The sequence below is a fragment of the Gilbertella persicaria genome (genome assembly GCF_025201335.1).
Source record: "Gilbertella persicaria strain CBS 190.32 chromosome Unknown B0P05scaffold_11, whole genome shotgun sequence".
In the NCBI taxonomy this organism is placed as follows: Eukaryota; Fungi; Mucoromycota; class Mucoromycetes; order Mucorales; family Choanephoraceae; genus Gilbertella; species Gilbertella persicaria.
The window spans coordinates 198,887-226,700 of record NW_026251972.1 but is presented as its reverse complement, the minus strand read 5'-3'; the positions used below and the strand labels follow the sequence as shown (position 1 = coordinate 226,700).

General features: G+C 37.9%; 11 protein-coding genes across 11 annotated transcripts; 5 read left to right on the top strand and 6 right to left on the bottom strand.

Annotated features, from left to right (window-relative positions):
* The first annotated feature begins 628 nt into the window (after window positions 1–628).
* B0P05DRAFT_533947 (uncharacterized protein) lies at window positions 629–1,489 on the top strand. Its single transcript, XM_051577266.1, has 2 exons — window positions 629–1,018; window positions 1,059–1,489. Exons 1-2 carry the CDS (start codon window positions 698–700, stop codon window positions 1,296–1,298), a joined length of 561 nt encoding a protein of 186 aa, XP_051436805.1. The 5' UTR covers window positions 629–697; the 3' UTR covers window positions 1,299–1,489.
* B0P05DRAFT_635802 (uncharacterized protein) lies at window positions 1,490–3,762 on the top strand (the record flags this gene model as incomplete). The annotated part of the gene is made up of 2 exons (XM_051583604.1): window positions 1,490–3,300; window positions 3,362–3,762. The coding sequence occupies exons 1-2, from the start codon at window positions 1,611–1,613 to the stop codon at window positions 3,760–3,762; spliced, it is 2,091 nt and encodes a 696-aa protein (XP_051436804.1). The 5' UTR covers window positions 1,490–1,610.
* On the bottom strand, window positions 3,762–4,473 carry B0P05DRAFT_533943 (shikimate kinase). The gene is made up of 2 exons (XM_051577265.1): window positions 4,270–4,473; window positions 3,762–4,225 (listed from the first exon to the last, which is right to left on the bottom strand). The coding sequence occupies exons 1-2, from the start codon at window positions 4,415–4,417 to the stop codon at window positions 3,795–3,797; spliced, it is 579 nt and encodes a 192-aa protein (XP_051436803.1). The 5' UTR covers window positions 4,418–4,473; the 3' UTR covers window positions 3,762–3,794.
* B0P05DRAFT_533942 (uncharacterized protein) lies at window positions 4,451–6,639 on the bottom strand. Its single transcript, XM_051577264.1, has 8 exons — window positions 6,373–6,639; window positions 5,866–6,326; window positions 5,791–5,811; window positions 5,653–5,743; window positions 5,192–5,613; window positions 4,915–5,124; window positions 4,639–4,859; window positions 4,451–4,590 (listed from the first exon to the last, which is right to left on the bottom strand). Exons 1-8 carry the CDS (start codon window positions 6,629–6,631, stop codon window positions 4,548–4,550), a joined length of 1,728 nt encoding a protein of 575 aa, XP_051436802.1. The 5' UTR covers window positions 6,632–6,639; the 3' UTR covers window positions 4,451–4,547.
* Window positions 6,640–6,795: 156 nt separating this feature from the next.
* B0P05DRAFT_533930 (uncharacterized protein) lies at window positions 6,796–8,603 on the top strand. Its single transcript, XM_051577263.1, has 6 exons — window positions 6,796–6,971; window positions 7,017–7,160; window positions 7,202–7,569; window positions 7,622–7,792; window positions 7,839–8,486; window positions 8,531–8,603. The coding sequence occupies exons 1-6, from the start codon at window positions 6,821–6,823 to the stop codon at window positions 8,585–8,587; spliced, it is 1,539 nt and encodes a 512-aa protein (XP_051436801.1). The 5' UTR covers window positions 6,796–6,820; the 3' UTR covers window positions 8,588–8,603.
* Window positions 8,604–12,791, bottom strand: B0P05DRAFT_533929 (autophagy-related protein 11-domain-containing protein). The gene is made up of 8 exons (XM_051577262.1): window positions 12,520–12,791; window positions 12,358–12,475; window positions 12,208–12,314; window positions 11,157–12,149; window positions 11,064–11,108; window positions 9,238–11,020; window positions 9,138–9,189; window positions 8,604–9,069 (listed from the first exon to the last, which is right to left on the bottom strand). Exons 1-8 carry the CDS (start codon window positions 12,583–12,585, stop codon window positions 8,655–8,657), a joined length of 3,579 nt encoding a protein of 1,192 aa, XP_051436800.1. The 5' UTR covers window positions 12,586–12,791; the 3' UTR covers window positions 8,604–8,654.
* Window positions 12,792–13,053: 262 nt separating this feature from the next.
* B0P05DRAFT_506722 (Homeodomain-like protein) lies at window positions 13,054–14,096 on the top strand. The gene is made up of 2 exons (XM_051575543.1): window positions 13,054–13,364; window positions 13,410–14,096. Exons 1-2 carry the CDS (start codon window positions 13,162–13,164, stop codon window positions 13,894–13,896), a joined length of 690 nt encoding a protein of 229 aa, XP_051436799.1. The 5' UTR covers window positions 13,054–13,161; the 3' UTR covers window positions 13,897–14,096.
* Window positions 14,047–15,772, bottom strand: B0P05DRAFT_635796 (uncharacterized protein). The gene is made up of 2 exons (XM_051583603.1): window positions 15,696–15,772; window positions 14,047–15,639 (listed from the first exon to the last, which is right to left on the bottom strand). Exons 1-2 carry the CDS (start codon window positions 15,748–15,750, stop codon window positions 14,171–14,173), a joined length of 1,524 nt encoding a protein of 507 aa, XP_051436798.1. The 5' UTR covers window positions 15,751–15,772; the 3' UTR covers window positions 14,047–14,170.
* Window positions 15,773–16,026: 254 nt separating this feature from the next.
* B0P05DRAFT_533920 (CigA protein) lies at window positions 16,027–17,791 on the bottom strand. Its single transcript, XM_051577261.1, has one exon. It carries the CDS (start codon window positions 17,688–17,690, stop codon window positions 16,143–16,145), a length of 1,548 nt encoding a protein of 515 aa, XP_051436797.1. The 5' UTR covers window positions 17,691–17,791; the 3' UTR covers window positions 16,027–16,142.
* Window positions 17,792–20,307: 2,516 nt separating this feature from the next.
* B0P05DRAFT_595294 (uncharacterized protein) lies at window positions 20,308–26,510 on the top strand. Its single transcript, XM_051583106.1, has 3 exons — window positions 20,308–20,425; window positions 20,478–25,280; window positions 25,333–26,510. Exons 1-3 carry the CDS (start codon window positions 20,394–20,396, stop codon window positions 26,492–26,494), a joined length of 5,997 nt encoding a protein of 1,998 aa, XP_051436796.1. The 5' UTR covers window positions 20,308–20,393; the 3' UTR covers window positions 26,495–26,510.
* A 5-nt stretch (window positions 26,511–26,515) lies between these two features.
* Window positions 26,516–27,475, bottom strand: B0P05DRAFT_466098 (mitochondrial carrier domain-containing protein; the record flags this gene model as incomplete). Its single annotated transcript, XM_051574307.1, has 3 exons — window positions 26,516–27,030; window positions 27,079–27,358; window positions 27,398–27,475. The coding sequence occupies 3 exons, from the start codon at window positions 27,473–27,475 to the stop codon at window positions 26,516–26,518; spliced, it is 873 nt and encodes a 290-aa protein (XP_051436795.1).
* Window positions 27,476–27,814: the final 339 nt, after the last annotated feature.

Genomic DNA, 27,814 nt, shown 5'->3' with positions numbered 1-27,814 from the left:
CCACTATACCCCGCATGGCAACTACAGCAAGGAGACCATGTGCGTTGAATAAGGATCATCACTCAGTAACTCAAAAAGTGGCACGGACAACTAAGCATCTTGTACCCCATCAAGGAGCAATAAGATCAAGGGCAAGTTATATTTATTAATTTATTATGCAGCTGGGAAATATTATTTATAGATCATTAACCGTTTGAATATATAAATAGACATATAAGGCTTCTCATCATGAAGCCACCACCGCCACCACAAAACAAAACGATAATGGTAATGGTGTTGATATCGAAAATTCAGCGAAAGATGTATTGATCTGTATTCGGGGGAAAAAGAGAGAGAAAGAGAGAGCAGAACAGAACATACATTAGCTCAAGATCTCTTGAATGATTGTTCAACACGTTTGCGTATTAATAGTAACCATTTACAAAATAAGCGACCTATCATGAAATTAGAACAAAAATATCATTCTTTCAAGCACGATAGAATAAACACTAGGTTCGTTAGCACACGACTCCCTCAGCGTATCTTTCTAACAAATTAATGTGGCGCGCGTATCATTTGTTACTGTGTAACTAGACACAATCAAAAAGAATTTTTCACATTAAACTTTTTTTTTCTTCTTTTCTTTCTCTTTTTTCTTTTTCTTTAATATAATATATGTGATTATATAAATACCTTTCTTTGTAAAAAAAAAAAAAAAATGGAACAACAACAACAACTTTTAGGACAACCTTACTATAATAATAATTCTAATAGTATGAATATGGAAGGCCAACAGCAACAACCATATACCCAACAACAACAAGCTTACCATTTTAATGGTGGCACTAGTGAACAACAATATGTCATTTCTCCATCAAACTTTAATGCAACCGAGATTCAACCTCAATCTATGAACCAACCTTATCCTTCTATCGATTTTTTTTATGAAACACCACACATTCAACCCACTATGACAACCAGTACAGATCTATCTAAAAACTATACCAACTCCACATCAAACAATTTTCAAATACCCATTGTAAGTGCTTTTTCTATGCCTAAATATTAATTTGCTATAGAGCAATACCAACAATGCAACCAATACTATGACTCGACCTTCAGAATCAAGTACCGCTGTATCCAGCGTAGATGAAGACTATGTTCAAAATTTAGCCAACGAATTACAACATACGAAACAATTATTAAATCAGTATCAATTAAGGACTGAACAACTTATGGAATTAGTTAAGAAACAGACAGACAAAATTGCTGAATTACGCGACCAGCTTAACAATAAAGCGAACCCAGTTGAATCTTAACTCGCTCTCTTATTTTTTTTTATTTTTCTCGTGAATAGTGTCCTAAATTGTCAAATCAAATAATTTTTTTTATAAAGTTGTTGATTCCGTACTGAATAATTTTTACGGCAACGGCGAAACCGGGAAAGGAGAAAGGGGAGAAAGAAGGAGAAGAGGAGGGAGGAGGGGGATTATGTTTGCGCGCGCGGGTAAGTAAGATGTCACACATAGTTATTTAAGCAGAGTAAATTACACACAATCAATTTGTACACAGTATTTTTTTTATTTCTCTCCCTTTTTTTTCTTGTTTCTTTTTTTTTCTCATCATCCAATATGAAGCCATCCTTCATCACAACAGAACCTACAGATATGAAAGAGACTAGTACTGAAAGCTTCATGGACTTGCTCTCTGCTGCCTTTCAGTCACAAAGTCTGGGTGAAACGAATAAAGAACAAAGACCTAAACGCACCAGCAGACAGTTATCTTCTCCTGCACTCCGCAAACGCTCTTCAGGAAGCTATCGTACCTCACAGCAGCAGCATCAACAACAGCAACAACAGCAACAAGATTTCCCAACTGAACGAAGAAGAGACTCGAACGGTGTCAACTATACAAACTGCGTCTCTCTTTTAAATGAATACCAACATTCAAAAGAAGACAAAAAGGATGATGAAAAACCCACATTTACCTTGAGAAGAGGAGAAGAACCAACGCAGCCAATTTCACCTAAAAACAACAGCACAACAACAAATCGCGGTAGAATAGCAAAACGACTTTCAGCCACACTTAATACCATCAGTCCCATTCACAGCAATCCACACATGTCTTCGTCTAATAATTCATCTTTTCTCAAATCTATCAAAGACACTAAATATATTGGACCTAATGCACTGGCCCAATTGCTTACAGATGCACAAACCCCGCTTGGTATAGAACCTTTAATGATTGATATGCGTCCCTTGGAACAATACCAAAAATCACATATTCGACACTCGATTCATGTCAATGTGCCTACATTGTTGATCAAACGATACCGTCGGGGCGTTGTTTCCAACTTTAATCTCGAGAGTTTCATCACGACACCCGAAGGCACTGATTTATTTCGACATTGGCTAAAGCAATTTAATGCTCAAGACATTCAAGAATTACCTGAACGAGCTCATTTCGTGGTGTACGATGAACAAATGACAGAGTCCGACATGACAACAGCCACTTGGATCCTTGTAGGTGCTATCAAGAAGAACACACTGGCTTGTGTTCAGTACCTGCAGCATGGCTATCGTGGATTTGAACAGTTTGACCTGACACATAAATACCTAGAAGGCTCACAATTTGCTCGGTTAGATACACCTCCTCTACCCATACCTTCTTCATCACAATCATCCGAACTAACAAAAAAATTCAAGCATCCGTTATTCAATCCACCCAATAAACTCAAGATGCCTACACCTATGATTTCCCGTAGTGCTTCTACACTCTCAGCCAAAGCAAATAACCTGACTGTCAATGTACAGAGAAGAGCGAGTTTGTTTACACTCGATACAAATATGCGACCTTCCAAAAGCCGATCTTTAACAAGTATTCCAAGTCAATCACAATCCACCCAACGTCATAAAAATGAATTAGAAAGCATTCATGAAAAAAACAATCATACCCCTACTACACAAATCTTTTCGCCCGAGGAAGTTTACCATACACCACTCGAGACCACACCGCCTTCAGATGATGAGATCATGGTTACTGCTCAAGGAGAACAAACACCCAAGACTGAAAACGAATATGATTTTGTGATTTCTGAAATTATTCCTAATTTCTTGTATCTTGGGCCTGAGATAGCGACTGTAGATCAAGTCTCGGGTTTAAAGGCAAGATCCATTCGGCGTATTTTGAACATGGCAGAAGAGTGCGATGATGATGTGCCTGGTTTAAAGCAAGATTTTCAATATCAAAAGATTGCTGCTCGAGATACAGTTGAAATGCAGAACGTAGAAGATACACTTCGAAAAGCAGTGAATGTGATAGGTACATATATATATATATATATATATATAAAGAGTCGTTTATGGCACTAATAAATCGTTAGATGATTCGAAGAAAAATCATGAACCAATCTACGTTCATTGTAAGGCAGGTAAATCACGCTCGGCAGCTGCTATTTTAGCCTATCTTGTCCTGATTGAGCATTGGACACTCAAGAAAGCATACAGGCATATTGTGAAAATGAGACCGAATATTTCACCCAACATTGGATTTGTGGTTGAACTGATGAAGTTAGAAGAAGGCGTGCATGGTGGTATGAGTAATTTTGCAGGCACAGATTGGCGCCTGATTGACTTGACCAACCCACCTAGTCCTGATACACAAAGAGAAATGGGAAGATTAGAAAGGGCTTGGAAAAGAGGTCGATCGACTAGTAATGCTAGCCGTCATTTATCCAATAGTCTTCTTAGTCATGAAGAACAGAGTGGCACTAACTCGAAATAATATAATAAATATACTTTTATTATGACGTAAGATTACAATGATTTAGCAGAAGCATGCAAAAAGCCCTTTTCAACAGCTTCTTGAATGATGTGTTGAGCTTCTTCTTCTGGTGGAGGCTCAATGCTCTGCACAATCACATTTTCTGTTTCTGGGTCAGGTTCTTCAAGGGTATCCAATTGTGATTGAAGCATGATGGCGGGCATAAAGTGTCCTTTACGGTTAGAGATACGACTCAACAAGAGTTCTTTGGATCCCTTGAGATAGACAAAGATAACAGAAGCAGAATTCTCGGGCAATTCACGTAAAATGTCACGGTAAGCCTTTCTTAAAGAAGAGCAAGTAACCACAACCACACGACGATGATCATCCTCCGGCAAATCTTTAACTTCTTTGATTTGAATAGCTAAATGATCACGAATTTCTCGGAGCCAAGGCCAACGATCATCATCATTTAAAGGGTGGCCTAACATACACTTAGCATGCACCCTTTACATCATCTTAAATTACCTTCAGACATCTTTTGTACGTTGTGGGCAGGATGTAAAGAGTCGCCTTCAAGGTAACGACAATTCAACTTGGCTTTCAATTGCAATGCAACACTGGTTTTTCCGCAACCAGCGGTACCCATTAACACAAAGATAGGGACAGGAACCATTATGAAAAGAAAGAAAAAAAAAGAAGAGAATAAATGACTCAAACGGGAAAAAATACCCCATTTTTATTATTTTGCACTATTTTGTTTGTCCGATCTACTGCATTTTCCCGCAAAGATGAGAATAGGCGGGCTATTTGTAATAATCCAAAATAGATTTACCTTTTTGATGAGACCTGTAGAATGATAAGCAATGTGCTATTTTTTTTTCAGTTGGTTAATACCTCTTTAGACGTTTCTTTGAAGGATAGTGGTCATTTTTTAAAATGGCTTTCACTTCCATTTTGCTTAAACATTCATCCACATGCTTATTAAATTCCAGATTATCTAGTTGAAGTTGACGGTTGCATACAGGACATTCAATAGTAGGTAGTTCTTCCTTGATAAAAGGTAGGGTATCATCAGTTGTTATGAGAGGAGTAGAAGGCGAAAGTCTTGTAAAATACTACTAGGTTCAATGAATAAAAAAAACTAAAAAAAAAGTTGCCTAAAAAGAATACCTTCATAACACTTTCATCTTCGGTACCTCTGGCTTTTAAAGTAGATACACGTATGCCCATAAGTCTGATATTAATAGGAAGTTCTTTGATCAAAAGTTCCTTTGCGATACGATAAATATCTTTGGCAGTCCATAAATAAGAAGGAAATGTCTTGGATCGAACACGTAATTCATAATTGACAGATTTCAGTTTAATGCCTATATTTCTTCCCTGTTGTTGCATGAGTTTTTTTTTTTTTTTTTTTTTTTTTTTTGATTCCAAACATGAATCTACTTACCATGACACCTGCTTTCTCCATATCTTTCTCGAGCGATATAGACAGTTCTTTGAGTTTTTCAAGCAATTGATTCGGTTCAGACATTGCTGAAAAGGTACGTTCCGTACTGATACTTTTCCTCTCAGTATGCGTATTTAAGGTTGTATCGCTGATTCCTAAATAACTACGAAGCAAGAATTGGAAACTAGTATGGCTTAGGAGTTTATAGAGTATGGCACGATGAGTATAAATATCGCCACACGTCTTAACACCTAATGCTTCAAGCACACGCTCAGTGACTCTGCCTACACCCGGAATTTTTCGTACTCTCAGGTCCTTGACAAAAGACATGACGGACGCTCGATCAATTGGTAGATAATATTGACCGTTTGGCTTATTTATATCACTACATATTTTAGATAGTGTTTTGTTACAAGCAATGCCTATGGTCATTAGCTAGTCTTATCAGACATGTTTCATACCAGCACTGGCTGTCAACTGTGTAGCTTCAAAGATCTCTCGTCGAATTTGTTCTACGAGTTGGTAGGGTGTTAAGTCTGTTGTTTGAAGGTACTGGAGCGTAATGGTTAGTGTATTGATCATTTGTGGAAACAATCTACCTCTGTCAGGTTCAAATGGGCCTAACAAAAAAAAGTATGCATAAGAAGATCAGGCTGATAACATCATGCTGTTACCTCATCCAAACTCATAGGCACGAAATGAGGATCGTATTTGCGAAACACATCTCTCACTTTTTCAGAAGCAGCTCTGTATTTTGGAAAATGCAAAGGTATAATCTTTAGATCAGGACACAGTTTCAGGGCAATAAAGCCAGGCATGGCGCTTCGCACACCATATTTACGAGCAAGATAGTTACTTGTGCACAACATGGACATGCCACCTACAGCCATAGGTATTTTTTTCAATTCTGGATTTTCCAATTCTTCCACAGAGGCATAGAATGCATCCATATCAACATGACAGATACATTGTGTTAAATCTCGGGTATTTTCTAGATCAGAAATCATATTATCTGCAATATTGCGTTCAAAAGTCAAATCTTGATCCCTGATAAATTTGTATTTAGCAAGAATGACTTCAATTCTTTTTGTGATTGCTGCATCTCTTTTTTTCTCTCGTTCAAAAATGCAGAGCCCTGATGAATAGGGTTAACATCATTCTTTTTTTTTGTCTTTAACTACTTGCTTTGGAAGATTCATAAATAATTTCATTGATTTTGTGTCGATCCAATTCACCAATACTTAATTTGTGTACTTTTTCTACTGAAGGTCCAGCTAAAAGACGTCGAAAGGACTCGTTCGGGTCGCTTGTTGGTTGAGTTCTTGATACATCATCGCCTTGTAAGTATTCTTCTAGGTCAATTAAGTCATCTTCATCTAGAAAAAAATCCTCTTCTTCATGGACCTGAGAAGAAAAGTGTTCTTTCGATTGTTCGTCCATAAAGAAGAGGAAAGAGAAGAAAAAAAGCTGCGTAAAAATATTGGTTAGACAAACGCGCGCGCTCCCGGAAAACGCGTCTTTATCTCCCCTTGATTCCCGGGAGACCTAAAACAAGTGTTCGGAACATCAAAACAGCATGGTTGTCTTGCTTTGCTGCCTTTTTTTTTTTTTTCTATTTCTTTCAATATTATGTGGAGGAGCACACTCTTAACTCAACGTTTTACTACTCGTTTACAAAGACGTACTTTAGCTACTACTGTCAACACAGACTTGAATAAAGCTTACGATGTCGTTATTATTGGAGGTGGCGTGGCAGGTGTCACTTTAGCTTGCTCTTTAGGTAAGAAAAATGAAACATAACTTGACAGGTCGATTTATTTGTTAGCTTCTAGTCCTGCTATGCGCAATAACCGTATTGCTCTTGTAGAAGCCATGGAATTGACAGGTATACGTAATTGGGAGCCTAAGCAAGATGATTATTCAAACCGTGTTGTGTCCTTGACACCTGGCTCGTTGGATTTTTTTAAACGTAAGTTTTATCATTTGATTTAATTTTCTTAAATTATGTAGGCATTGGCGTAGCAAACCATATGGTTTTAGAAAGAACTTATGGTTATCGTGATATGAAAGTATGGGATGGTGTGACAAATGCTAGGATTCATTTGGATTCTGCTCTCTTAAATAACTATGGCGCTAAAAAGGCTGCTGAACCCAATACTATTGCTTATATGGTAGAAAACCTCAATATTCAAAGTGCTGCATTGAAGCGCATGGAAGAATGTCGATCTGAAGGTGTCACAGTTGATTTGTTTCAAAAAACCAAAGTCTCTGATATCCAGCGAGCACAAGAAAAGAATTTGGACACACAAAAATTAGATCTTCAAGATTGGCCTACTGTTTGTTTGGATAATGGAGAGAAATTAAAAGCTCGTTTATTGGTAACAAAAAAAAAAGGATAAGAAAGGATAGCATATCAACATGGTTGTATAGATTGGTGCAGATGGTATCAATAGCCCAGTGAGAAGTTTTGCAGGCATTGATTCATTAGGTTGGGATTATGATGCTCAGGGCGTTGTGGCTACATTAAAACTTGATCCAGAACGTCCCAACCATAGTGCATGGCAACGCTTTTTACCTACAGGCCCTATTGCAATGCTTCCAGTAAGTTCATGCGTTATCCAATGTACTTGATCTGATTCTTTGTTAGTTGGGCAATGGCTATGCTTCTATGGTTTGGTCAACAAAGCCAGTCATTGCTAAAATGCTAAAGAGCATATCCTCCAGCGACTTTTGTAGTTTGGTCAATGCAGCATTTCGCATGTCACACGTCGATCTTAATTACCTTTACAAACAAATAGACGCTACTACATTCCATTCAGCCTGTTCTATTGAAGAAGAATATCTTTGGAGAGAAAGTGTCGCCACGAAATCATTAGATGATCATCAACTCCTTCATCGCGAGGATGGACTACCTCCTCAAGTGATTGATGTTCAAGAAGGATCAAGAGCTTCTTTCCCTCTTCGCTTAAGAAACTCGGAACATTATGTCGCTGATCGTGTTGCTCTTGTGGGTGATGCTGCTCATGCTATTCATCCACTTGCTGGCCAGGGATTAAACCAAGGCTTATTGGACGTCGAATGTCTTTCTGGTTTGTTACAAAAGGGAAGCACAGAGGGTCAAGATATAGGCAATATTCATTTACTAAGACAATACGCTTCTGAGCGTTATTTGCGCAACATCATGATGCTTAGTACTTGTGATAAGTTACATCGTTTGTTCTCTACAGATTCTGCACCTGTCACTTGGGTGCGCTCTATGGGATTAAATGCAGTGGATAGTTTGGATTTTGTCAAGGTAAGATCATGGATGTATTTGTGGATGTTAAGTGTTCTCTTTAGGCCGAAATCATGAAGTATGCTATGGGTATCGAATACAATGGTGATTTTAGACAATAAAACTAGCAACATGATGTGAATACTGCATGTATGTATAGTAAATGATTTTATTTTCAATGATGCACATTTAACTTGAGTAACTGTGTACAAAGCTTGAAGAAGAGGAAGGACCCAATGAAGGTCTTTTTTGTTGCTGGTATGGGTCATCGGGGGGAATCATAACGGAAGCTAAACCATTGTCTTGTACCAATTGTCTTTTCTTTGAATGTTGTTTACTGTGTCTCCAATTTTCTGCTTCTATAAAATAGTATTTTATACCATCAGCTAAACCATAAGGATTGGATTCTGGATGTTGAGCGTTGGCTGTATACTCTGTAATGGATACAATTCTTGCTACAATCCAATCTCTACTTTGCATTTGAGATGCCATGTTATCTGTGCTTTTCAAAAAGTAATGAGGTGCATTGATATTGAATGCAGCCCAAGGTTTGCCTGAAGCATTACGTGTAGGTAAGAACAAGGCAATATCACCTGTTTGAAAGCTAAAAAAAAAAGAGAGAGAGAAAGAGAGAGAGATGAGTTAACCGACCAAGGCCAATGCTTTACTTACTTTCTAAAAGCAATTTTTTCGCAATAACTGGTGCATAATCTATTGTATTTTTCTATTCATCGTGCTCAGTACACCATGTTGTCATCTAGGTGTATATTACCTTTGATGCTTCTATATTCCTTTTTGTATTGTTTTGCTTGCTCATAATTGTCCTTGACTCTTTTGTGTACCTTGAGCACAAATTTTTGTGTATTGATAGATGATGTTAATTGCAAGATTTGATTCCAGACAGCTGTATCGTCTTCATTAGGCGTTAGCTTCTTTTGCAATATGTTCAGCTCTTCCTCGTCCATGGGCAGTTGCAATTGATTCACAATCTCGAATATCATGTTCTTTCTAAAATCTTCCAACTTTTCAGCCATGCGACTTGCGATCACTTTCCATTCATTATGGACTTCGACCAGGTTGGTATAATCACGAACAAGATCAGAGAGCTGCTGCATTGTGATATACAGATCTTCTTTGGCTACATCGTATTCACGCTCAAACACCTCTAATTGTTCCTTAAATCCACCTAAATAAGACTGTAGACTGGCTTGATTTAATTCTTGATCCACACCTTGAGGCATGAATCGCTTCAACAGACTTCTAACCGTTTGGCAGAGGGAATCATGATCTCGCTTGATGTTTTGTAATTCTTCGTTCTTACTTTCCCAGTCATCCTGAGCTCGTTTGACCATCACCCGTGTTTGTTGTTGGATGGCCTTGATTTCTTCTGCTGCTTTTTCTTTTTCTTCTATCTCTGTTTGCAATCGACTAAGCTGGCTTTCATAGTCACTTCGTTCTGCTTCGAGTTTTTGCTTGACAGTGTCCATGTCTTGACAGAGTTGATCAAATCGACGTTGAAGTTCTGTATGCTCCTCTTTGAGTTGGCTGTGTTTCTCCATATCTTGCTGTAACTGACGTATGGTGCGCGTGTGACCTTCTGATTCAGAACGATGTATTGCTTGGATTTCTTCTAATGTTTTTGTATGCGCCTCTAACTCAGTTTGTAATGTCTTCATTTCAGACTGATGCTCAATCTCCAAGTTCTTTTTCATGCGTCTCTCTTCTTCCAACTCGTACTGCAAATCATTTAGTTTAGCATTAAAGTCTTCTTCTACGCTAGCAATTCTGAAATCAGCTGTCTTGTCCTTATTTTTCAATTCATTCAAAAAGCTCTTTCGATGTGACTCAAACTCGTCTCGTTCGTTTTCCAAGAGTTTGATGGTTTCTTTTAGCTGGCTGATCTCGTCTGCTTGCTCTTGATTTTTTTGTTCCAAGGACACCACTTCTTCCTCTGCTGTTGTCAATTTTGATTTGAGATCTTTGTTTTCAAGTACCAGTTTCTTGTCGTCTTCAATCACTGAAAAGATAGAGGAAGCAGGCGATGAAGCCAATGAAGGCTTTTGGCTCTCTTCAACCACAGTTGGGCGAAGAAGAGGAGGCGATAAGGAACGCTGAACTTTTGATGGGTCTTGTTTGACTGTCTCCATGTCTGTAAAGTTAGTTTTTAAATACACCAAGAAGTCCGTCTTCATGCTGTTCATGTCTTGGATCATATTTTTCAAGAGATCCAAAAACTGTTCGTCTGGTTCATTACTGGATCCTAGCCCTCTTTTACTGAGCGAGAGATGTTGCATACTAGATGCCAATTGATGAGGGGACCGAGAATAGACTTGATTAATAATCGAGATAAATTCAGAGATATCTTGTTTCTGAAGGTCTGTTTTATCTTGATCGCCATGGACGGATATGTCGCATTGTAGAGGTGGTTTATTCATCGTGAGTTTGAAGGGAAGTAAAGGTGTGATGGTCTGTCTGAAATGGTCTCGACGTGCTTCTTCTTGTGTTCGGTATTGAGCTAGTGTGTTGGCTATTAAATCAGCATTGTTGACAAGTAACTATAGATCATCAGTTATATTGCTTTCACTGGTTTTCACTTACAGAAGCAAATTCTTTTCTTCGTACAAATTCAATCATCACTGCACCCTATATTCATATGCTTGTATCAATACTACTTTGCGCCTAGAGACTTACATAAGAAAACAAGACGTCTCTTAGACTCTCCAGGTCTTTTCCTTTGTATTTCTGCTTAAATTCATCCAGGTAACTCATGTTGTTTTCAATGGTAGGCTGAATATGTCCTACATGTCGTTGAAATTCAGATACGACAGCCATGTTGTGTATAAACATAGAAATCGAGCCCCTTTTCGATACAATCAATTCTGATGTCTTTTGTCGAATCGAGTGTTCATAGTCAGACATCTTGGGCAGATATTCCTTGACATGAATTTCAGCTAAATGAAGAAAGGCATCAAAGGTGCGTTTCGCCGACGATGTGATCACATGACTTGGATCCTGTTCGACCCGAGAAGAAGACATACTGGAAGAAGACGTCATGACAGACGTAGTGTGGTGAATCGAGAGTGTATCAAACAAAGACGAGACGGGCTTATTGATCAAACTAGCGACTTTTTCGTAAATCCGCCTTAAATCTCGCTTGACTTTATCTCGGTAATAATGCGTCTTTTGATGAATGATCTGAATGTCTGATAGCGTAGCATCCAACGCATGAAGATTGCTGTTCTCTGCCACACGCGCATGGAATTCTTTTTCGTCCTGTTGCATCTGTTTTACTTCCTTTTTAAATAAGCTGCTCTGATCGACCAGAAAATCACAGAGGATTTGTGTATCTGAGCGTACTTGGTTTATATGGTCTATGTCTATAAAATCCAATAGCCGCAGCTGTTGCTGCTGGTTGTTGTTGGGTTCAAGTGCAGCTGTGATGGATGGATGGATGCGTACATGCCGTAAGATATGGAGATCATGATCGACTGAATTCAACAAGGCCTGTTGTCTCTCCAGTTCAGCTTCTGCTCTCAAGACAAAATCATGAATGGAGGCTTCAGATAGTTTACGGTGATCTTCCAAATTAGTCAAGGCGACATTCAATGCCATACTTTGAAACTTGTGTTCGTCTACGATGTTTTTAGAAAGTTGTGTATGCGCAGTAGCAGTCTTCATCAATGACTATTTGTTGTTAATTTTTTGTTTTTTTCTGGTTTGTTTGTTTTCTCTTTCTCCTTACTTGACTATAGGAATCAAAGCTGGCAAATACACTCACGAATGAATGACAGACAGCGATTAAAGAGCTGTTTTTGAGTTGTGTATATAGCTGCTTTAATGCTAAAGGACCTAAAACCAGACATGAGAAACACAATTAAATAAGCTTGTTTACCATCAAACAAGGGCAATTTGGGCTCTAAAGGAGGCGTCTCAGCATCTAAAAGAGCCTCAATATCTTCTTCATGAACACTGAGGTATCGTCTGTCAAAGCAAAATATAATATATTCATGCTATAAAATAGGTTATTCTAGGCTATCGCTGTATAGCATCTTACTTGGCCAGTGGCTTCTAAGATAGAAACAATGTTTTCTTGCCGAACAAGTTTACCAAAACTTGTCATTAATATCTGTTCACTCACTGGCACACCACTGTCTTGTTCTAACTCTTGTTTCAAGTCGCTTAATCTAAACAATATTAACACGATCTCACTCTCAAAAGACAAGTTACGTTTTTATTCGAGTTGGGTTAGAGTGCCAATGAATAGTTTGGCCTGTTTCTGCACGATAGACTTTCATTAAAAGAGAAAGAAATAAATAAATAAAAAAAGATATAAAAGAATAAAAGAATTTTTTTTTTCAGTTTTACTATGCAGCGCAAATATTGCCTTCTTTGATTTAATGCAAAATGATCAACAGTCATTGGGCTCGTCTTCTGCCATGTCATCAAGGCCAACTTTTATCTATTTCATGTGACATGTCGTTTGTTACACTCTATTATTATTATTTTTTTTTTTTTTGGACAAAGTATGTTCACGTGACATGCATGTTGCATAAATAATGATAGGTGTTACATGGATTTGAATTATACCCTTTTGTTTGTCTTTTTAGAGTTCTATATTTCTATTTCATGATATACCTCTTTAATGACATAAAAAGTACAATGGACTACAAGGTTCCCTTTTTTTTTTGCTTTCCTTATGAACAAGAAGGGTGTCTTTTCAGTATTTAAAAAAGACAGTACAAGACAACCTTCCTTGTATTGTCGTTGGACAGAACAAGAAGATCAATTATTATCAAACGCTATTCAACTCTATGGTCCTCATGCATGGACATTGATTGCTCGACATATTCCAGGCCGCACACCTGTCCAATGTTCTGCTCGGTGGTTAGGTGCACTCAAGTAAGTCATGATGATAACATGTAAGATACATTAACCGTCTATTAGTCCTCAAATACATAAAGGAAAATGGTCCAAACAAGAAGATGATGCTTTAACAGCAGCCATTGCTTCATTTAAAGGCAAGGCCATCGCATGGAGCCAAGTAGCAGCATCCATACCAAACCGTACAGGCATTCAATGTCAAGCACGGTGGACAGAAGCACTTGATCCTAATGTTCGAAAAGGAAGATGGAGAAAAGAAGAAGATGAGATGCTTCAGTTGAGAGTGGAGACATATGGGTGTTGTTGGATCCGTGTAGCCGAATCGATTCCAGGTCGAACACAGCGTCAATGCCGAACACGGTACCATCAAATCCAGTACAAACGACAACCACGCAAGCGAAAGAAGAAAAAAGAGCAAGAAAGAGCAAGTCCGATTCAGTTGGTCGTACGAGATCAAATACCATCTTTCTTGTTCAGTCGTACTACGGCATCCAATACAGACGATGAGGAAGATAATGTGTGGTTTTTGTTGGATATGCTATTAAAATAGGAGTTGACCTTGATCGATACTATATGCTACTGGAACCAATCGATCTAGATGATTGCTCTTACTAATTCTAATAATTCCGTTATTTTGTGATTGAATTTCGATCGATTCTACAAAATTCATGTCAATATATATTACAATTTCATTTTCGTTGTACAGACATAGAATGTTTATTATTATTATTATTATTATCATATACAAACATAAATTACAAGTGTGGGATGGCAATAAGGTATAAAGAGGAATAAGGAAAGGAAGGAGAGAATGAGGGAAGGCATCATGAATCATCCATAAAACAAATTAAAGCCAACATACGTTCACGTAATGTTTGAATGCGTAATAGATGTATTTTCTCTTCTTGCATTAGTGGCAAGATATGTGAGAGCCACCAGATAAGAGGGGTTCGATCAGATTGTTGTAGATACCAATCATATTGCATAAGCCATACATCATAGGCTGTCGTATTCAAGAACTGGACAACGCGAGGATGTAATTCTTGTTGAAACAGACTGGCATCTGTCATGTTTGTTTTTTGAGAAAGGAAATTGGGTATTTTAGTGTTGGTCTGTAACTGTCTATGTTGAGATTGAGGAGACTTGGTAAGGGGTGGAGATGAAGGTTTCCCAAATAGTGCTGCTGGTGTGGCCCATATTCTCCTATTTACAGAACCTGGCGTAATATTCTCATTGACCGAGGATCGCACTGTGTTGGGTGCAGAAGTCGAGAGCCGCATAGAACAGGGTCGAGGACGACTGACTGTCTTTTCTTGCTGCCTGTAATAGGGTTGAATGACAGTAGGTGATGTCCATCTCTTTTTCGATAGATCCAAGTCATGGGTGTCATGTATATCATCTAGTCGTACTACTTCGCCAGTATAACAATCGTCGGAATCAAGCATAAAGTGATTCAATTTGAGTCTGAATAATCCCAAGGCTTGGACAACAGAATGGCGTGTGTCAGCCGAATATTCAATGTGATTGATTTGGAGCATAGTGCCATATTCGAATAATTCGTTGTTTGATTTAGCAAATACACAGATAGCATAGTGTTTCTGGTAAGGGCGATGTGTCATTTGTTCAAGGAGTGATTTATAGTCTTTAGTGATGTGTATCATGCAGTGTTGAGTAGGGAAAGTGACAGCTTTGGTGACTTGAATGATTGGAATATGGTGTTGTAATGATGAAAGTAGATAAGATGGATCCTGGGGTTTGTCATTATGGTAAATATAATCTAACCAGCCAGAGAGAATTTGATTCACTTTGCCTATTCGAGTTAGTTCTTGTCGACAGAATGGACAGGATCTGCAATTCAAATCTGTCATTGTTCTTATCAGACAGTCTTTGCAGAATGTATGGCCACATTGAGTAGTGATGGGTTCAGTAAGGGGTGATAGACAGATAGAGCAGTCGAGTAACTGTTTGATGTTTTCGAATTTGCCTTGTTGGTAGTGAGACAGAATGTTTTCTAACAATACGTTTGGTTTGTAGTCATGGATTTCATGGGTTCTTAGACAAGAAAAAGATAAGCATTGGTAGGGTTCAGTGGAAGGCAAACATGTAGAACATAACGTAAATCCACAAGAAAGAGTAGTAGGCTGTTTAAATAGACAAAGACACTTTTGACAGTATGTTAAGGCATTTAATTGAATTCGTTGTTCTGTAGACGAATAAGGTTCTAGCACAAATGATGATTTGTATTCTTTGACCACCGCTACTCCAACTTGGTGACACTTTGAGTAATTGCTTTCTATCAAATGATATTTATTATTAAAAAAACAACAACAACACTAAGGGAAATTGTACCTTGAGACACTTTTTGATATTCGGGAGAATCCCAATGTGTTTGTTCAAATTGCATGAAACAAGAAAATATATATATTAAAAAAAAAAAAAAAAAAAAAAAAAAGAGAAAAAAGTAATAATAAAATAAATAAAAAAAAGGGCCTTTCTTATTTAGAAACAAAGCCAAATAATTGTCTTTTTTTTTTTTTTTTTTTCTCGATCGATTTGTCAGTAAGAAAAAAAAATAGCTAAAGGAATATTTTTTTTGTTTTTTTTTTTTGTTTTTTTTTATACAGGAACTTTGATCGACGTTCATTGCATCATTCAAATGCACAAAAAGAAAGAAAGAAAGAAAGAAAGAAAGAAAGAAAAATCAGTTTTAATATTATTTCTTCTTCTAAATGTTAATATGAATAACAAACAAAAAAAAAAAAAAATTAAGCAGAAAATTGTCGGATCGATCGATATTTAATGAGCCATCGCTTGCAGATATTCTTTGAGGCCCATGACTTGTACTTGTTTGCCTGTATAAACAGGATGCAATTGTCGTTCAATATAACTTGTGAATGTACTGCGCGGAGTACCCAAAAATGTGTGGCCATGAGCAGCGATCATTGCATCTACCATAGGGATCAAATAGGATTCCAATCGAACTCGTTCTTGAATCACTTCTAATCGCTTGATGTCTTCTAATTCATCTACAAAGTCCGACAATGTAAAGCTACAAGGAAACACTTTGAATAGCTTGGCCAACAAAGGGTGGTTCCGAGGATCCGGTGCATCTGTGGCGATATACAGTACTGTGTTACGGAAGCGATGGGTGGTCTTGTCTCCTTTTTGACATTGGAGTCGACTGGCAATTTTGGGGTCTTGGTCCAGTAATGAATAACCATCATGATGTACTTCAATAGGCTTTGAATAGTTTGTTTGGTCCACTGGCTGGGAATTTCTTAGTTTAATTTCATATTCCGTTGATTCTGTCCTGTCTAAATCATGTTGTTCCACACCACCTTCATAGAAAGCCGTTTGCTCTACTGTCAAGTCTGTAAACTTGTCGACCAGTTCATGATAGATATCGTCTACCAAGATAGAAGCCCTGAGTCTGAAGATGCCATCACCTACACGTACGTGCATCCCCACAAAGTTATTTGCTCCTCCCAGCTGATTGACCACTCGCTCAGCAGCGCCTGCCAAGACTGGATTACGGAAAATCATATTGGCTCTAATCTTACGCAAGAGTTCTACATGTTCCGTTGTCTCGGCCAAAACACGGTAAGAGCCGAACATCGAGCCAAAATGCAGAACGCGATGCTCTATTTTCTGCAATGTGACAAGGTCGATGCGATAATTGAATCGATCCAGTGGTAAGTCTTGCGACCTATCATCATGAATTTGGTATTCATAAGGACTCGTGTCTTTGAAGAAATAGATATCATTTCTTTGCACACCAAATGTGTCATGAAGCCATTCATAATCCAATCCAGGGCGGAACACAAGATTGACGTCTTGTTGAATAGCAGACATGTTGTAAAAAAATGTCCATGGGACATTGGTCCATCGAAAATTATTGAGACATTCATTGGGTAAAGGCATACCTGCCTTGTCCAGAGCAACACAGTGATCAAGCCCTTGTTTGGTCTGAAACAAGAGTCGCTCGTGGAGTTTTTCATAACGTAGCCATGGCATGGCAGGACTGGCAAGGTAGACAGAAGGTACAAGAAGTGTTCGGTTGAGATAGGCAGCCAATAATAACGCATTCTCTAATTCAATCCGTTGATTATGAAAGCCAGAGTGAGGTAAATACGATAAAAATCGTTCAGAGTCTAGTCTGGGTTGATGAAGTTCAAATGGTTCTGGAAAGATAACCGGGATAGCTTGATCTTGACCAGATTGTCGTTTAGATGACAACTTGATCTCTTTCCAAGATGAGTCGCGATTGTATTGAAGTAGTACAACACAACCAATAAACAACAGCAATACAAGTGTCGTAATGACTGTTGTATTCTTTCTTTTCATTTCAGTGCGATTTTTTTTAAGTTAGAAAAGAAGAAAGAAAAAGAAAGAAAGAAAAGAGAGAGAGGTGACAAACCCTTTTTTTCTTGGTAAGCTAGTCACCCTGAAAAATAAAAATTATAAATAAATGAATTACTATTTATATGAAACTTGTTGTAAAGACTGAGGCTGACGATTGTGTTGGTAACCATGATACTGTCTCGTATAAATAAATAGATAAACAAAAAAAAACACCGATAAGAAACGACATAAATTCAGGGACGCATTAATTTCTTGTTGTCATGGTTTCTATGAAACATGAGCATGCACATCGAGATTCAACATTTTGCTCAGACGTATATATTTTAACCTCAGTTATGGAGAACCCATAGCACGGATCTAGTTTCCATAGACAATAAACATGAGGATATAAAAGACTGAAGTTTATTTTCAACATTGAAAGGTACTAATGTCGTACAAAAAAAAGGATCGACTAATCAATGTAGATTGTATTATACTATCCAAGAAAGCGTAACTTTACTTCTTTCTAGATCCTGATATCAATCTTATTTTATTCTTTCTTTTTTCCTTTTTTATAAGATAAACATGCTCTTATCCACCAAAATAAAAGGAGAAAAAGAAACAAGAAAGACCACTTATTCAAGACGCGTCTGGAAAGACAGCAAGAATAGTATGTTGCCTTCCTTGTTTGCAAAGAAGAAAAAAGAAAAGAATCAGATGGAAAAAAACAAAGAAAATTTTATTCAACTCATTCAGTAGTCACATGTTTCTTTTTCTGCTAAGTATGGTAGTGATACAATATTCTCTTTCCAGTATTGTCAGAAGACACATAGAATGCTCTTGAATACATACACCAAAATCGTTTACCTATGACGATGTTTATACTTGCCTTAGTTTAAAAAAAATGACTAATTAGCCTTGTCGCGCATCAACGTGCGGACTTTAAATTGGTACATCATCTTTAGATTCATTTTTTGAAAAATTTGGAATCGTCCCCTTCCACCCTGTTAGCCATTTTCCCTACTTTTTAGGACTCATTTTGGACATTGTCCCTTACCGCCGCTGTGAGAAATGTGGTGGATTGATACATAAACTATAAGCTGCCTACAAAGATACGTATGAATCGCTTCTTGCCTGAACGATTTCCAACTCCTTTATGCCAAATTTGTGGTCTCTATACTGAAAATGACAACCATATGCTCTTTTTATGCCCTCCAAAAACACATTTTTGGAAAGAGCTTATATTTGAATTTTTATGGCCAACCACTACTGTTGATGATATCATACAAGCACTCCGATATATGAACTTCTATTCTATTCGTTATACTCAGAATAGTGAGTTAGCTGCTCAAAAAATAGTATTCCAAGGCATGGATCAAATTTGGAAAGCCCATTGAAATACTATCTTCAATGAAATTCCGTTTAATCCAATTCTACTTCTTTCATCCACTCGTGCTTCTCTCAATTCACTGAATGACAAGAAACACTTGCACAAACGTTTATAGTTAATTATCTTATGTATTCTCCCTTTGTATCTCTTAAATTGCGGCCAGCTCTTGACAGACTTTAGTCATAGTCTACGTGGAGCAAAAAATAAAAACCTTTAGAAAAAAAATTTGGAATCGAAAATAAGTTATTGTCTAAAAGTGCATAAAAACAAAGAGCTATCAAAATGTGCCAATACCAAAAGTTGTAGCCATTTACAAGACGTATCGAATGATGTAAAGAAGATGGTGTTTTTATATATAGGATGATAAGTGATTGCTCAAAATCCGTTTTTGGGTTTTTGCACATCCGACATTTTGAGTGCGTTCTATAGCCTCAGACAAACATTTCTTACTAATATATGCCTTAGTAAAATGTGGCTCTATCGCTCTCAAATCGCGATTTTGTAGAAATAAAAAAAAATCGTCTAGGTATCATAAGGCAAAATATCAAAAAACAGGTCCATCTCAAAACTAGTCATTTTTTTGCTATGATAATGTTCCCTGACGCATATTGATGCACGGAACATTTGGAAAAAGTGAATTAGAGGCATCCTTGAGATCATCTTGGGATAAAGGTTCAATCTGTTTATATGCTTTTTAAGCAATAAGTATTCTCCTTTTGATTAGATACAAGAGCGCAAACATTTAAGAACTCAATTGTTAGTACAGTCCTTCGTAGTCATGCACGACTTTGAGCGTCATCCAAAGATATTATTCTAGCCAGTCCATTTTTTCCAGGTCACAGCATAAGAACTGATTCCTTAGTTACAGCTATAAAGAGATGCAGTAGTAGCTAAACCATTGTGAAAATCATTGTTTCAATAGCTGAACTTTCTATACAGATGATGCTTCAATAGAATCTTCTGGTATTTTGCCTTACTGCAGCACATTTTACAAATTTCTCAAATCTGAATCTCTCATCTATTATGTAGTAGTATCTTATTACTATTTAAAAAATCATTGTTTAAATAGTCAAGTATATACAGAGTGAAGCAGTAGTTGTTGGAAGGATCTTACATATGTGATAAACATTCAACAACTGACGTTGAATTAGGTATGTAGTCACAAAGTGACGTTTACTTTTCCAATGTGTGTTTAATTCACGCGTCTTTTTTTTTTCGTTTTTCTTTACTAAAGCTCTCTTTTTTCTTATTGTTTTACGTGTCTTCTCTCTTTCCTACGCGCTCATTGTATATAAAAAGAGAAATACGTCTCAAAAATGCAAAGCAATCAAAATCGAGAGTTTACAGGGTAATGATATCCTAAGAGAAAATAAAAGTTTACTAAAGTTCTTTATATCTAGTGCTTACCGTAGACTATTTGATACGGTTGAAAGAGGCACAGAACAATGCTCTACTGACCGCCTTCAAACTTTAGTTGAAGAAAAAAAAGAGCAGTTAAAACTCGGTCTAGAAGCCTTTGGCGAGCCTTCCAGCCAAGCACGCCAAAAGTTCAGCACGACCAGTATTGTTGTGGATGGAAAGACTATTAAACTAGACCAAAAAGAAAAAGACCTTGTGTTTAAGCTTTCAGATATGCTTCATATCAACGAACTTCAATGTGCTTCTCTTTGGGATACGTTTAGACAATCCAGCAATGATAAAGACGATTATCCTTTGGTCGAAAATGTTCCCTTGATTCTAGACTTTGTCAGCTTTTATTATGAAGAGCGCCTCTCACTTTTGCAATTTATCAGTTCTTTGAAGCGTATTGCACTCGATAAAGATCACTCTTATTTCAGCATTGCTGATAGCATACTTTTGGAATCACTTTCAGAACGATTCTTTTCACAGTATGTAAAGCTTTTGCGTACATCTGCACCAAAACACCTTCAACAAACATCACCTCAATGGCCTTTAATTTGGGTAAAGCAGAATTTAAAAGAACAGAAGGCCTTGTTGGAAATTGTCTTCTTATGCAATCTAACGCAACCATTTACTCCTAAATTCATTTTGTCTATCATACAAGAATTTGAAGCCAACAATTTTGGATCACTACTTACATTCGGTTATCTATTGGATGAAGAAGCACATGTTATTCACCGCGAAGTCATAAATATCTGTATTGTATTGTCCATCAATCTCATTGCTCCTCTTACCCTCTCTGTTGGTCTCAAACTGAACCCTGAGCAAGAAAATCAAACATTGTTAAATACACCTGACATTATCACAAAAATTAATGGCATTGTCAGTTTTATGGGCGAGTCAAAAGAACATGCTGCTTTTTTGTTGGGATGGTCATTCTTCCTCACCTGTCTCGATACTGCACTCGCCGAAGATGCAACTGCACGTCCTAATTACAGCAAAGTAGTTGAAATGATTGAAGGCAAACAGACGATCAATTCTGAAATACTTATTGATCGACCTCTTGTCAACGGCATTCAAGTGTATAACCCAACAAGCAGAAAGACCTGTATTCAACAAAGCCCACATCTCGATCGTATCCTTGCAGGCCGTTCTCTCAAATTAAATGTGTTTGAAACCTTAACCGGTATTTTGGAAAGTGGTATTTGCAGCGAAGAAGATCCCAACAATCACGGCTATCGAAACACGTTGCGAGTCTTGCTCAACTCATTTTTATCCGTCACTCGTCCTAATTATATACCAATGGAAAGCTATGCCAGTCTGGTCAACACATATTGTCTTGTTTATAAAAGCCAACCTGAGCTCTGTAGATTATTTTGGGAACAAGATTTCAGTAAGCATAATGTATTTAGTTTGCTTGCAACAGCGCGTGGTAGATTCCCTGTGTTTTTCACTGATTTTATACAACTTTTGTCTGCTGTGTCTGGTGCGCCTGGTGAAGAAGCAGCAAAAAGTGATGAAGGTTCTGCTTTAGAAGTGTTTAACTATCTTTACATGCTTCCTACAATGACTGTTGTTTTGTCTTCCTCCATTGACGTGGTTGCTAAAGATGAAAATGGTGAAGTTGTGATTTATGCTCAACAGCCTATTCGAGTCACTCCTGATTTAGCTTCCATGAACAGCATTGTCATTCCTCAAGGCACTCGTGGTTTACTTGTCAACACTTCTGAAACTGAACGTGTTGTGCGTTATAGTATGTCCTATTCTGGTTGGCATATCATGGCCTCTTGTTTGGCTACTTTTGCAGCTGGCAATGTGGATAAATCTATTGATGTAGAGGATGAAAGCGGCAGTCTCAAGGGTATGCACCATGATGCTATTCACAGTATTTTAGAATTACTCTACAATGTCTTGTCCAGCAATACCAAGTTGGCAACTACATTAGTGGACCACATCGATACAGTTACAGGCAACCCTTCTGATCCTACTGATACACCTCTTCTTATCTCTATTCTTTGCAACATTGTCACAACTTGCAGTGCAATGGTACCATGTCCTACTGATATTTTGACAACAAGTATCAAGTGTTTGACTCTTTTGCTTCCTTCCTACAAGAGTCATATTTGGCAATATCTCAAATACACACCCATCTTACCTCTCATGAATACCAGTGTTCAATTGTCTTCTGATATTAGCCGATCTCACGCTGGTTCTCAAATTCAACAGATTGTCTCCAAAGTTGAGTTTACTACAGGCAGATATACACTCTTGTTGGCGTTCTTGGATTTAGTTCAAGGTCTCGTTCAGGACATTCAACGTAGCTGGTGGGTCACAGAAAACACTCAAGATGTCAATCAACAATGTCAGGTCCAAGTATTGTATGTATGCTTGCATTACCTTATGTTGGATGTGTTGCCTACCTATGCTCTTTGGCGCTACAGAAAATTATCCGAACGCTTTTTAATCGGAACCAAGGTTCTGTCTATCTTGATTCAAGTGGTGACTCATTTCAGAAACCCTTCTGATGCAGACGTCAAGCTTTCATTCCATGGTATTCGTGAAGGCATCTTTACTAACTTTTTATATGATGGTGGTATTCATCACATCTCACCCTTAATCGATACTATCTCTGAAGGTGCTAGAACAGCCAATGCGTTATACAAATCAGGTTATCCTAAAGATGCACAACGTGTAGAGAAATTGACTGAAATGACATTCTCTTTTGTCAAGATCTTGTTGCAGCATCGCTTAGAGCAAATCAATGCAGGCAATGCACCCCCTGAAAGTACACTTGAACACTTATTGTTGGAACATTCTACTACTGGTCACTCTTCTGATTTCCTGTTGCGTGTTGCTAGACATATTCGCTACCACCACAACATCGCTTTAGGTATCGAAGCTACACATGTCTTGACACTCTTATGTCGCACAACTGCTCATTGGAAATCTGTCCCCAATCTTGTTCAATACTTGGGAAGCACAGAACAAGTGCATGGTATCATTCGCACCTACCTTCAAAAAGCAAAAGACCATACTCAAAACGAAAAACTTTCTTCTTCTATTTGGCAATTCATGAATGCCTTGATGGAAACACAACCTAGCTTGGCCATCTTGTTCTTGGATTGTGGTGATTTTATTATGCCCAGCCCCAAGTCTGCTGTTCGTTTGTTGAATGGTGAAATCGAACCCAGTAAACCGCAAGCAACAGCACCTATTACTGAGTCTGCTATCCGTGCTGCTACTGATATTTTAAGTCATTGGGAAACTTTGTCTGTTGAGAAGCCTACAATCACTTCCAACGCCTTGCGATTCCTTGCTACCTTTTGGCAAACTGCTTTCGATCACTATGCCTTGGTGGAACGCTCACGTGCCGATAATGCACTTTGGGATGTCCTTGGTAAAGTTTTGCTGAACCCCAACAGTGACATGGATACTGTTGCCACGAATTCACTTGCGCTAGTTGATGCTGAAGTCGAGATAGATCACCTTGATTTGAATGTGCGTCGTCGTTGCTGTCTCAATTTGAGCAAAGCATTTGCTATGCGTATCATTGCTTACGAAATCCATATCACAGCCGGCAAGACACGCGAAGCTTGTATAGAAAAGTTATCTGCTGGTCTGATGAGCTTGTTGAGCAAGTTGAGCGATCCTGTTAAATTGAATGCTATGCATGAAGCGTTTGTCAAGAGTGATTATGATCCTTCTTTTGTTAGACAAGTAGAGTTCTCAGCTGATAATCTTTTGGAAACACTGAACATCCAAGACCGCTCTGTCTTGCTTTTCAAGATGGCCCATATTAGCAGTGGTGATGATGTGGCTCAAGGTGAAGCACGTCAGTATGGCAACGCTTACTTGTATGACTACTATTTAGCCAGTGCTCGAGTACAATCACTTTACAAGCAAGTTGCCAACAAGCATGATTATTCTCAAGATATTGCCGCGCATCCTTCCAAAGCCGTTTTAGAATTAAAGGACTATGCCAACCAATTCCTTCGTAACTTGCTTTTGGTCAACCACAATAGCTCAATTGTAGACTCACAAATCATCTTGCTCAAATCATTCAAGTCTTTTATCGAAACTTGTTCTCGCCGTTCAAGCGATTTGATTTGGTCTAGCAAACAAGGAGGTGCCGACGTTCTCTACGCATTTATTAAGGATTTGATTCAAACAGCACAAAATGAATCTCGTGATGATGGTGTGACCTTAACATCTTACAGTGTTTGGATTCAATTTATTCGCAACTTGACTGAAGACTGGATTGCTAAGAATAGCCCCATTGTTTTGGGTCAAGATAACGTGGCTAAAAAAGAATATGCCTCCAAGAGCTTTACCCTTTTGTCTGCCTTGTGTGGACTTTTGAACCGCGAAAACTATGCTTTGTTCCAGAGTATTTGTGATCTTACAGCCATCCGCTTCCACCGTCCATTGTTGGAAACGATCATGCTCTCTTTACGTACATTGCGTGGTACTATAGAGCATCTTGTAGATCCTCTCAGTCCTATGCGTGTTGATATCCAAACAAGCCTCGCTGATCTTTTGACTACTGTATGCTCTAGTTTTCATGTATTGACAATCAAGGCTTCTTCTTATAGTGCTGAAGGTGCTCATGTATCTGAAGAAGTGCAAGAAAACTGTATCAAGGATATCACTGTGGTTGTGTCTTTATTGATTGAATTGATCCGTCCTAAATATAAGATTCCAGAAAATGTCTGGCTTGATACCTTCAACAAGCATCAAACAACTGCCTCTGCTCTAGCCTTCTTCAATGCTGGTATTCGACTTGTGGTAAACGAGGTTGATCGGTAAGCTATCATTCTGTTTTTAATGATATTCCTCTCATTTTATTTCATTTAGTCAATCTTCAAACACATCAGGTGTTTATAGCATTAGTATTACACCCTATGCAGAAACAGCATTGTACTTCTTACTGGCATTATCCAATATACCAAAAGCAGCTGAACAACTTGTGAAAGAAAACCTGTTTAGTTCCTTATGCAACAACAGCCTCACACCTCGACTACAACGCGGTACACTAGACTTGTTTATTCGATTTGGCGATGGTAGTAATACAAGTCCTGCCTTTGTTGAGCGTAATCCTCTCCATTTTAACTGGTGTCAAATGCTTGGTGTCGTGAGTAATTTGATGCGTACAATGGGTAAATCAGAAACAGTATTACAAAACACGGTAAATTTGATACAAATGTATGGTCCTCAAATCGGTACAGCCTACAACAATGCAAATGGAGCCAAGGATTCTATCTTTGGCTTCACACCTTCTGAATCACTTTCTACACCACTTTTAGAGGAAATGGAGCGTATCAATACGATCTTTTTTGGTCTTTCGAAATGCTTAGAAAGGTTACCCAACATTGCTGATAACTTGTTTATTTCATTCAAGGATTGTTCATTACATCTACTTCAACGCTATCATTATTTCTATACACATCCATCTCATATGCAAGCACAACTCTATCCTGTAGATAATATTGAGCGCCAACAAGCACAGACTGTTCCACCAAAATCAAGTGTGCTGATGAACAAGATTATCAAGACTACCTTGACAATTAGTCATACCATGCTTTCTTCACTTATTGCTTTGACACAGGCTGATATTATCATGACTACAAGTGATGTTCAATGGCCTTTTGGTAATACAATCATAAACCCTGATTCGCGTGTGATAACAGGTGAAATTGCTTCTTTTGGTACTCTGATGGAATACATTAATGTATGTCTTGTTATGATGAATCAATGGCAAGAAGAAGACAAGGCGTCTATTGGTGAATTCATACATGTTATACAAGACTGCGCTCTTGTGTTAACAACTCAAGTTGCTCTCTGGGTTGCTAAACCAGACATTTCAGAAGAAATGCGACTTGAAATTGCTCAACCTATGATTACTGATATTGCAGAGACACTCAACAAAATCAGCACATCTTTTGCTAAACAGCAAAAGCCATTGGGTCTGATACACTTCTTACAAGCCTTTTTAGCTAACCGTTTCTTTGAGAAATAAATAACTGATTTTTATGTACATCTAAATACGGTCTATAAACTTGTCATTTTCACCACTTGCCAAAAACCATTTAAAATACTCGTACACACTCCAACTAATGGCAGTACTTGGCATATTTGTTAGTACACGGGGTTTATATCCTCTAAGAAATCCTCGTAAACCATATCTTTCATAAATTATAATGGCTGCTTCTTTAAACCCTCGCGTATTTCTAATTTGCTGGTCATTCGATGACCCTTTTGTCTGCAGTAATGTCTTTATCACATCCAAGGGTGTTGTGACTGAAGATGCTATTGCTCCTGCTATTGCTCCTGCTAGCATGTGTGCTTTTGGGTTATAACTACCTTCTGGATCCAATTTTGATCTACAGTACTCATAAGTAGCAAACTGAACAGATTGAAATGGAATAGACATGGATACCGTAGTAGGAAAAGAGATATAGAATGCCTTGATACCTTCATTTCCATATACTTTTCGAGCACACTCTCTGACTGAACGATACGTTGAATCTCGTAATTGCATCCTTTGTTTTAACACTATTATCTTGTTATTAATCTACTAGCTTGCTTGTTGTTGTATTTTACCATCAAACGGTGTCATTAATGCATCATGAGCCAATGTGGCAATGGCTCCTGCACAACCAGAAGCAATCAACTGATTGGGTAAACCAAATATTGTTTGATTGGATAGAATCAACTTTTCTTTACAAAATTCATAAGTGGCAAAATGAATCGCATGAGCAGGCCCAGCGCCTGCTATGACAGAATATACACCTCGCCACAGGTTTTTTTGGTTTCTAAATTGGAATTTGCTCGACATATTGGCTGCCATATCTGTTATTGAAGAAGGCACTTGCATGCGTGTCTAGTTGATTAACATGGTAATTTCTATCCGTAAACTTACTCGTATACTGTCGACTGGGTACATGATACAATGTTCTCCAATACCAGCCATGGCTCCTGCGATCGCATTCTGTGTCATGGTTGAATTAGCTCCTAACGATTCATAATCATCCATTATCGATAAAGAAATAATAAAAAAGAAAAAAATATTAAAAATAAATGTCGCATCATGACGTAGATTTGCATAAACCAAAGCCCTTCCTTTTTTTTTACTGTGGATATGCAATGGTATGTTTATGCGTTCTCTTTAATAAGCTAAATGCTAAATTAGAAAAGACCAAGACACCGACTGTTGCTGTTAAAAAGAAGAACTATGCAAATTATGAATACATTGCATGAATTAACTTTTTTTTTTACCAAAGTCTTGTAAGAAATGGGTTCAACAAAGCTGTTGATAATTTCTGCAATGGCTTCTGCT